General features: G+C 48.2%; 1 protein-coding gene across 2 annotated transcripts in view; it reads right to left on the reverse strand.

Moving 5' to 3' along the window:
- The window catches only part of LOC122923703 (perlwapin-like), a 49,244-nt gene extending 39,924 nt beyond the window's left edge, over positions 1-9,320 (reverse strand). The window contains exons 1-3 of one of the 2 annotated variants that reach the window (XM_044274551.1): positions 9,155-9,315; positions 2,464-2,610; positions 1,011-1,420 (exon numbers count right to left, since the gene is read on the reverse strand). In XM_044274551.1, the coding sequence (XP_044130486.1) occupies positions 1,278-1,420; positions 2,464-2,610; positions 9,155-9,245 (381 nt within the window). In that variant the 5' untranslated portion in view covers positions 9,246-9,315 and the 3' untranslated portion in view covers positions 1,011-1,277. Of the gene's footprint in view, positions 1-1,010; positions 1,421-2,463; positions 2,611-9,154 lie in introns of those variants that run through there. The other variant, XM_044274552.1, reaches the window with a different exon arrangement.
- Between the last annotated feature and the right edge of the window lie 1,382 nt (positions 9,321-10,702).

Genomic DNA, 10,702 nt, shown 5'->3' on the forward strand with positions numbered 1-10,702 from the left:
AAAGACTGAGAGCTGTAGACAAATCAAAAGGTGCTTCAACAAAGTATTAGTTTAAGGGTGTGCATACTTCTGCAACCATATTATTTTATTTTTATATTTTTTCTTCCCTTCACCTAAAAGATTTCAGTTTGTTTTTCCCTTGAGTTGTACAGTTTATAGGTCACATTAAAGGGGGAAAAAGTTCTGAAATGATTCATCTTTGTCTCATTTTTTTACAGCACAGAAACCTGACATTTTAACAGGGGTGTGTAGACTTTTTATATCCACTGTATATTTTTTTTTTTTTTTCTGTCAAAATGGCAAAAAAAACAAAAACAAAGGAATGTCCTCACAGGTATCAGGTTTTGATGTTCTGCAGCAGCTGCGGCTGTGTTATAGGGCAGTAATTGCAGCTAGAAGGCACTGCCAGGCACAGCCAGCGACCTCTTCTCACTCCTGGGCTGACAGTTCTCCCTGTCTGCTCATAGTCTACACAATCCTTCCTCTGTCTGATTCCGGCATTCCCCTTCTCTGTCCCTGACACTAGAATACAATCCTGATTGTGTCTTTTGAATGTCCCTAAAATAGTTTTCCTGGCAGACCCTGCAAGTCCCAACCCCCTCATCCACAGCCCAGCCCAGAATGACCTTCTGCTCGCTCTGCTCGGGCACCTCCCTGTCTGCGGCAGCACTGATTGGCTCATCCATGCTGTCTGTCAGCCCGGGGTCCAATCAGGGCAAGGCCCCCCCACTTCCTGTCAGGGTCATGTGAGAACCCTTCTTCTTCCTCTTTTTCCCGCTGACACGTGCACTAATACTATGTTACGTGCCGTTATAGTGGACTCATCCGAACAGACCTGAAAAGGTTCATAACGAGTCCAGTTGAGCGCAGTCCTCACCTCTGACCACCAGGACCTCGCCTGCTCTAGACTGCAGTGTCTAATGTCAGGGTCAATGAGCAGGAATTACATTTCTCGGCCACCAGTAATAATTTGATGCCTCACAATGGACGGTCAATGATACATCTCAGTCTCATTTTTCATCTTCTGCTTTATTACATTGATAAATGTCACTATGATCGCTGAGAAGGAGGAGGAATCTGCCTCTAATGGGGGTGTATTCAGACTGAGCACCTGGGGCAGCGGATCCGGCCCTGAGTGTCTTCACCGCTGTCACCTCCCAGGGTTATCTGCAACTAGAGAAGGAAAAGCCGCGAGAAGAGAGAATTACTGAGGCTGATCGGCGATGTGTCCTCCGCTGTGAGGGACGGAGATGCATCCGGCCGCCTCACATCACTTATTACACAATGATGCACTCTGGGATACAATTTATGAAGCAGCATTTCTTGTTTCCTGGACAATCACTGTCCACTTCACAATTTCCAGGTGGCAGATCGGATGGGCAATCGGTCAGTGGTGGTGGTGGGCATGTTCCGTGCTTCTCTGGAGAAAAAATGGTCATTGAGTTAGATTTCCAGATGTAACTATAGAAACATTAGACACAAAGTATCGACACTACATATCCTGAGAGACTGGAAGAGCGGCATCAATGAGAGAGATATCCAGAAAATGGCAGAATAGTGAGTGCAGCTCTGGAGTATAGTACAGGATGTAACTCAGGATCAGTACAGGATAAGTAATGTATGTACAGAGTGACTGCACTAGCAGAATAGTGAATGCAGCTCTGGAGTATAATACAGGATGTAACTCAGAATCAGTACAGGATAAGTAATGTATGTACACAGTGACTGCACCAGCAGAAGAGTGAGTGCAGCTCTGGAGTATAATGCAGGATGTAACTCAGGATCAGTCCAGGATAAGTATTGTAATGTATGTACACAGTGATTGCACCAGCAGAATAGTGAGTGCAGCTCTGGAGTATGATACAGGATGTAACTCAGGATCAGTACAGGATAAGTAATGTATGGTATGTACACAGTGACTGCACCAGCAGAATAGTGAGTGCAGCTCTGGAGTATAATACAGGATGTAGCTCAGGATCAGTACAGGATAAGTAATGTATGTACACAGTGACTGCACCAGCAGAATCGTGAATGCAGCTCTGGGGTATAATACTGGATGTAACTCAGGATCAGTACAGGTACTGTATAATATCTATGTACCTAATGGAAATATATGTAATGGCAGTAGAAACATTACTTCTAGAGGAGCACACAGAACCTTGTGGAGCTCTCATATGATGACACATGAAGTGCTCACAGGTCCACACTTTGGAACATTAATGTGCTCCTTGCGTTAGTCCTCGCAGTCATGTGATGCAGTTACAGTCCTGATAATTGCCGGGCTGCCTGCCACCAGTGAAGCTGAATTTACCTTTGAGATGTGTTTGTGGTAAAGCAGATTTTGGCAGATCAGGTGGAGCTGGTCATGTAACCATACAGCTGTCAGATTCCTTCACCAGGTGCCAAATCCTGTCTAATAATGAGCTCCATCTACTTGTTGGGTTTGGTTTCTAATGAACTTACCCACGATGAGATTTATGCATCGTCTGGCGCCCCGAACCCTGCAGCACTTTTGTTTTCCATAACAGTCATCGTCCGATTTGCACCGATCAGGAGAAATGTTAGGAGGACTCTCTGCTAATGGTTCTAGGGGACATTGTCCAGGTTTCTCTGTAAATAAAGAAGTTGATGTGTCACACACGTATCAGGTAGTTACATGTCGCCTCTTATAAACCAGATTCAAAAAGTGACAAATATCAGTAATAAACACTTTGGTCGAATGATCCCGTCTGTGATCGGCTTTGTTCTTGGTGGAAAGATTGTCCTTGTGTTGACAGAACTGTCTCATTCAGAAGGATCAGAGGCATAACCAGGGGCGTTGCTGGGGTCTGAGAACATCCGGGGCTCAAGCCCACTGAGTGGAAATTTGCATAATAAGAATTAACATACAAGCCAACGCACTTAAAGGGTTTCTGTCATGAGAAATAGCGTTCTGTAGCGATGTGCTGATGTCAGCGGTACATAACAGTGCGCTTTATAACTCCCTGCCCGCCGCCGCTCTCTTCAAATAAACACTTGCAAAATCTGCTAATGAGCAGGTAGGTGCTATGAGGGCGTTTCTTCAGCACCTAGAGGCTCGGTCTACTCACCCTTTGGCACGCCCAGGTCCAGTTGATTGACTGGCGAGTTCTCTTTGTTCAGTAAATCCCGTTCCTGCGCCGTCCAGGAGCGCGTCCTGATCTCTGCACCTGCGCCGAATACTAAACGGGATGGCGCCTGCTAAGTGAGTGAAGCCGGCGCAGGCGCAGAGAGTGAAGCCAGCAGCAGGAGCGCGTCCTTCACTCACTGTGCCTGCACCAACTACTAAACGGATGGCGCCTAGGTGCTGAAGCAACAACCTCATAGCACCTAGAGGCTCATTAGCATATTTTAAAAGTCTTTATAAAGGGAGTTATTAAGCGCACTGTTATGTACCGCTGACATCAGCCATCGCTACATAACGCTATTTCTCATGACAGAAACCCTTTAATTACAGGTTTTATCTCTATGGAGGTTCCGGAGATGGCGGTGTACAGCAATCGGCTGTCTCTGGCACTCCGATAGAAAAGAATAGAGGAATTGTGCACATTTCTGACCAGCCACTCCGTCCATTTCAGGTGGGCTTCACAGGATACAGAGCCTCCATTATCATGCTCTGAGGAGGGGGGGTAGAGAACCCATAGGACCCTCACCAATCCAATAGTGGATAGGGGACTACTTTCTTTAACTGGAAATTGGAATAATCCTTTAATGCTGAAATAAAATTTGTAAAAAAATAATAATAATGTAAAGGTGCATTTTGTGTCCCTCGCCAACTCTGCGTACAATTATCGGGAAGGAACAGTTCCGTCCTGATAACTGTCTGCTGCTTGTTAGTGGAGGGGAAGAACTACATTTACACTTACAGGCTGGTGTCATGGAAGATGTGTGCACACCTTGTACTTGTTCCGCTGATCCGCTACTTGAGGGCTGCGCGGTCATGAGTTCAGTCACTTCAGTGCGCAATCCTGTCCTGCGGCGCGTAATCCCGGATCTCGCAGGATCAAGCGCCGCAGGACGGGATTGAGCAACGAACTGACGGAACTCATGCCCGTGCAGCCCGCAAGTAGCGGATCAGTGGATCATGTACAAGGGGGTGGGGAGATGATCTGTGGGATTGCCCAGGTCGAATCAATATTAAAGGGCCCTGGAATAGCCAAAAATGCTACCAGCAAAACATATCATTCGGGGCACTGGACAAAACATCCGGATGCTTTGACCTAACGACGACCCTGGCATAACAGTAACACCAGTAGATGTTCCAGAGCTTTGTCCGTGTGGACTCTTGACAATCACTGAACCCTAACCGCGCAATGATGGTGTTGGTCAGATATAATTCTTCTGACTTCCTCTTTGCTTGGATTGTATATACTATAGGTTGAACCTAGAGATGAGCAAATCAAAGCTGACAAAGTCGAATTTGTTCAGAGTTTCAGGAAAAATTTGATTCTGAACGAATGCGAATTTCCTCGTACTTCGTGGTAACGAAACACAATTTTCCTAACAATGGCAGCTAAAATGGTGGCTACACGTGTGAGGACATGGGGCAAGGAACTCTGGGAAGGAGGGATGACCCATAATGCCATGAATGCAGCCAATCAGCAGCCAGCCAGCCCGGTGATGTCACAGCCCTATAAATACGGCGGCCATCTTAGATTCTGCCATTCACCATCGTACTTTGTTCGGGGACAGACGTTTCAGGTGCTAGGGAGAGTGAAAGAAAACCTCAATGTGGAAAAAAAAGTGCTTTATACGTGCACGATAAGGATAGGGAGGAATCATGTCACATCAGCTTAGTGCAGGGACAGACGTTGCAGGGGCTAGGGAGAGTCATACAGAAAACATCTTTGGGAAAAAATACCATTTAGGCCTCATGCACACGACCATTGTGTGTTTTGTTGTCCGCAAATTGCAGATCCTCAAAACACGGATGGCGTCCATGTGCGTTCTGCAATTTGCGGAACGGCACGAACAGCCTTTGATATAACTGCCTATTCTTGTCTGCAAAACTGACAAGAATAGGACAGGTTATATTTTTTTGGCGGACCACGGAACGGAGAAACGGATGCGGACAGCACACGGAGTGTTGTTCGTATCTTTTGTGGCCCCATTGAAGTGAATAGGTCCGCATCCAAGCCGCAAAAACTGCGAACCAAAACATGCATGAGGCCTTACAAGTGCAGGGAAAGATTATTTGGGGATCCAATTGGCCATTATACAGCTTTGTCATTCCAGTAATTTGTTGTAGGGGTTCAAGTGTTATGATGAAAAGCCTTTAGTGGCTTATATCTGTGGGAAAAGAGAAATACATACTCTGTTCACTTCTGCAGCTATATATGGTGAAAGCGTTTAGTGCCCTATTATAGTACAATACGAGAAAAATAGACGCTGTTCACATTTGGTTTTATTTGCGGTAAAAGCGTTTCTTGTCATATTTCTAGAGAAAATGAGTAAAATACACGCAGTTCACATTTGCTGTTATTTGCGCAGAAATAATTTAGTGGCCTATTTCATTACAAAAAGAAAAATATTTTAGTCACTTTTATAGATGTTTTAATTTCCGTTTAATTTGTTTAGTTTAGCTACAAGTATATCAGACAGAGAAGTGCCAGACCATGCACAGAGAAGTGGCAGAGGCCTGAATGTTTCTGGCGCAGGCACAGGTCGCAGCAGAGTAAGGGGGCACGGCAGCAGAAGTTGCAGCCAGAGGCCTGAGCTCCCGGTGTCATCTAGCGGTCGTTTCTTGACCAGCAACCCAGCAGTTCTTGATTGGCTAACTCGATCATCCACATCATCCCAAGTGACATCAGCCACCGCCAGCCAACAGTCGGTGGGTTCGTCAGACGCAACTCTTTGTTGGCATGGTCCGGGAGCAGGCCCTGTGCCCTCACTTGTCCTCAACCTGCCTCTGTCCTTTTCTGTTCCATCACCGCGAGAAGTATTATATGCTGTAGACTCTGCTCCACTTTTCAGCGAGGAAGAGCTACTAGAGGACAGTCAGCAGCTACTGCTCAGCCAAGACCTGGAGGAGGCATCTGCCGCTTCCTCAACTAGGTGGGCAAGTAGTGATGAGGAGAGCTTGTGTCGCAAGCGGTCAGGCTCCTGACCCAAAGACCATTGAGGAAGACAGTGATGTGCAGACACTACTCGATGATAATGAAGCCGATCGCACTTGGGAGCCGGGTGAAGAAAGGGCTTCGTCATCATCAGGAGAAGAGGGTGGCAGCTTGCTAGTGAGCCAGCGGCTGAGCCAGCAAGTAGCTAGCATGGTCAGGAGTCAGCAGGGTGGCAGTAGTGGGAGGTCGGGAGCCAAATGGGCACGAGGTAGAACACCCGCTTTGCAGCAGCCTACCTGTCCGGAAAGGAGTGGTGCAGGAGTTCATGGAGGCAGCAGCAGTAGCAGTCAGCCAGTGAGTAGTGTTGGAGGCAGGGGTGTAGCTATAAATGCATGGGCCCCATAGCAAAAAAAAATGTATGCCCCCCCCCCCCCCGTGCCATCCACAGACCCCCCTCCCCTAAATAGTGCCATCCACAGATCCCCCTCCCCTAAATAGTGCCATCCACAGATCCCCCTCCCCTTAACAGTGCCATCCACAGATCCCCCTCCCCTAAACAGTGCCATCCACAGATCCCCCTCCCCTAAACAGTGCCATCCACAGATCCCCCTCCCTAAACAGTGCCATCCACAGATCCCTCTCCCCTAAACAGTGCCATCCACAGATCCCTCTCCCCTAAACAGTGCCATCCACAGATCTTCCTCCCCTAAATAGTGCCATCAACAGATCCCCCTCCCCTATACAGTGCCATCCACAGATCCCCCTCCCCTTAACAGTGCCATCCACATATCCCCCTCCCCTAAACAGTGCCATCCACAAATCCCCCCCTAAACAGTGCCATCCACAGATCCCCCTCCCCTAAACAGTGCCATCCACAGATCCCCCTCCCTAAACAGTGCCATCCACAGATCCCTCTCCCCTAAACAGTGCCATCCACAGATCCCTCTCCCCTAAACAGTGCCATCCACAGATCTTCCTCCCCTAAATAGTGCCATCAACAGATCCCCCTCCCCTAAACAGTGCCATCCACAGATCCCCCTCCCCTTAACAGTGCCATCCACATATCCCCCTCCCCTAAACAGTGCCATCCACAGATCCCCCTCCCCTAAATAGTGCCATCCACATATCCCCCTCCCCTAAACAGTGCCATCCACATATCCCCCTCCCCTAAACAGTGCCATCCACATATCCCCCTCCCCTAAACAGTGCCATCCACAGATCCCCCTCCCCTAAATAGTGCCATCCAAATATCCCCTTCCCCTAAATAGTGCCATCCACAGATCCCCCTCCCCTAAACAGTAACATCCACAGACTAATCAGTAACTTTAACTTTAATCTTTGACATTGCTGATCTCTTTACTGGGATATCTTACTCTGTCTTAGCTCCGGTAACAGCAGGCAGTGCGGGAGGGCGGCGCTCACTCGCTGACGTCACGCGCCTGCTCCTCCCACTAGGCGGCGCCGGCGCGTGACGTCAGTGAGTGAGCGCCGCCCTTCCGCACTGCCTGCTGTTACCGGAGCTAAGACAGAGTAAGATATCCCAGTAAAGAGATCAGCAATGTCAATGATTAAAGTTAAAGAAATTAGTTACTGATTAGTTTATAAATATACTCCTGTGAGCGGCGTGGCCCTTGTATATTCTAACCCCCAGGCAAGCGTCCCTGTCACCATGGGAACGCCTGGGGGTTAGAATATACCATCGGATTTGAATTTTTACGATCTCACTGAGCTCGTGAAAACTCAGATCCGATGGTATATTCTAACCCCCAGGCAAGCGTCCCAGTCACCATGGGAACGCCTGGGGGTTAGAATATACCATCGGATCTTCTGAGTTACTCAGTGGCCTGGCTGGAGCCTCCCCAGAAACTGTGTCGGCCCTGCCCTGCGTGCGCCCTGCTCCAGTCCTGACTCCTCCCCAGCCAGGCCCGAGCCGCGGACCGCCCGCGCCCCGCCCACTACACTAGTCTAGTCAACGGCTCGGGCCTGGCTGCCTGTGTGTGGTGTGTATGTAAATAAAAAAAAATCAACAGAAGTCGGCCCGGATGGGCCCCCAGTGACGTAGGGCCCCATAGCATAACTCCAGGAGATCAGCATGATGGCCTATTAGAGGTTAAATGGTGGAATGGACATGTGTAGACACATCAGAGTGAGGATATATGTAAATGTCTATAGACCCCCCTATCCTTCCTGGTGGACATCTGTCAAAGGGGATTTCTATTAATTTAAGTTTGTTGAGTGAGACGTTGGAGGAAACCAATGGAATCTTGACCAAATCGAGAAAAAGCTTTTATCCTATACTTAACTGTAATGTACAATAGACATAAAGGAAATAGAGGAAGAGGATGAGCCTTAAAGAGATGGAGACAATGACATGAGAGGAATCATAATGAAGATATTATGAGATTTTAAAAGTTTGACTCAGAGCTGGGGGTTGTGTAAAACCAGGCTTACCTTATACATGTCCTGCAGCTTCAGAGTTGCTCTGAACCCACACCTTCCCACATAGATGGTGTCACATCCATCGTTCTCATGACTGACCACTACTGCCAATCAATGACTTCGGTGGTCATGTGTGAATGAATGACACATGACCACTGAGGTCAGTGATTGAAAGCAGAAATCATGTGAACGTTGGATGTGATGTCATTGCTGCAGGACCAGATGAGGGGCAGGTTATATAAAAGGTAAAGGGTTTTTCCTTTCATTTACAGCCCCCTGCATTGGAACAAATTTTGAAAAATCTTTGAAAACCTCTTTAAGGCTCATTCACATATGCACCCCAGTTCCCCTTTCCCAGAGAAAAAACAAGCCCTTATTCAAAAAGGGATGAAACAACTGATTCTATACTTTCCTATGGGGTATTTTTGTCTTTGGTGGCATCAGCTTTGCCACGGACCTCTTTCTTTATATGCAATGTTACTCAATCCAACTATGAACATTAGACAAGAGTCCAGCTTGGCCATCAGTTGTATCCAGCACAGGAGAACTAGCCAGACACAGCTGAAATATTTAAACCAACCCTTAGATACACCTTAGAAGGTTCTCTATCTGTGACTCACTAACATTCTAATTAGGATTACCTGGTAGTCGTGGTGGTTCGTCATAGTAGTCTGCTAAGGCCCCTGCACAGCACAAAATTAGAAGAATGAGAGAGCCGGTCACCGGTGCCATATCTGCTGAGCACTGGAAGTATGAGCCATCCAGGTGAAGGACTCACTCTTTTATCGAGATGTAGAAGTAGGGAGTGTAACGAACCAGAGGGTGTAAACCCACTTTTGCCACTGACTCGCTACTCTCTGGAGGGGCGTGACTAAGCAACACCTGGTATTCGCTAGAGCCTCTGGTAGTGAGGATAGACTTAAGCCAATTGTATTTGCCAGGAGCGACTCCTAGAGTGACACCAAGTCAGTGGCAGCTGGTTCGGCAGACCAGAAGATACCAGTGATGGTACCAGCAGAGTCAGACAGTGATTCAGATACAGATTCAGATAGTGATTCCCCTCTGGGGAAGCCAGGGACCCTCTCACGAAGGCAGAACAGAAGCAGTGAGGCACTGCCAAACAGGGCATTAGACAAAACACAACAGTAGTAGTTAAAGGGGTATTCCCATCTCAGACAATGGAGGCATATCACTAGGATATGCCCCCATTGTCTGATAGTTGCGGGTCCCACCAATAGGATCCGCACCTACAACGAGAACGGAGCTGGGAAAGCTGTGGCTGGAGAACCCCGGGGTCCATCCACCACCAAGCGCTGCTCCCATTAAAGTGAATGGGAGCGCACCGCGCATGCACGGCCCCTGCTCCTATTCATTTCTATAGGGCAGACGGAAATAGCCAAGCCCCCATTTCAGCAGCCCTATAGAAATGGATGGAGGGCGGCTGCGCATGCGCAGTGCACCCTCCACTTATTTTCCCGCTCCTCTCTCATTGTAGGTGCGGGTCCCAGTGGTGAGACCCACACCTATCAGACAATGGGGGCATATCCTAGTGATATGTCCCCATTATCTGAGATGGGAGAGCCCCTTTAAACACTGCCAGGCTGCAGTTACGCACTGCTAGGCGATACAAAGAACAGACAGGGATACAGATTATACTGGGCAGGCACAGAACAGACCAGGGCATCCCATTATACAGGACAGGTACAGATCAGAACAGGCAAGAACCTGACAGCACAACATCACAGAACAGCTGCCTGCGAACAGACGAGGCAAAAGCAGAATACATAATACAACAATGAAAAACCAGGCAAAACCATACAAACGGGCAGACGGTAAGACCCCCTGGGTCAGCAGCAAGGGGCTACACCAAACACTGAACTAGAAACACTGACCTCAAGCCCCACAGCTCACAGGTAGACATAGCTGATTAACGAGGCACCGGAGAAGCCGCACCCAGGCACAGATCAGGGGAAGTTAACCCCATCAGAGCAGGAGAACAGAACCACACAGGCCGCAGTGCAGGACGTTGCCCCTGGCAACCAGCATATACAGAGACACCGCAGCCAGTATGCCAGGGCAAAACCAACCCGTGTGACAACAGAAACAAAGAAGCAGACAGGAGGATAGCAAACATTCACAGGCAGTTCACAAGAGACACCGCAGCCAGCCCCTATCAACCAGCCTGCACA

This window comes from Bufo gargarizans, unplaced genomic scaffold, assembly GCF_014858855.1.
Source record: "Bufo gargarizans isolate SCDJY-AF-19 unplaced genomic scaffold, ASM1485885v1 original_scaffold_1822_pilon, whole genome shotgun sequence".
NCBI classification, from domain to species: domain Eukaryota; kingdom Metazoa; phylum Chordata; class Amphibia; order Anura; family Bufonidae; genus Bufo; species Bufo gargarizans.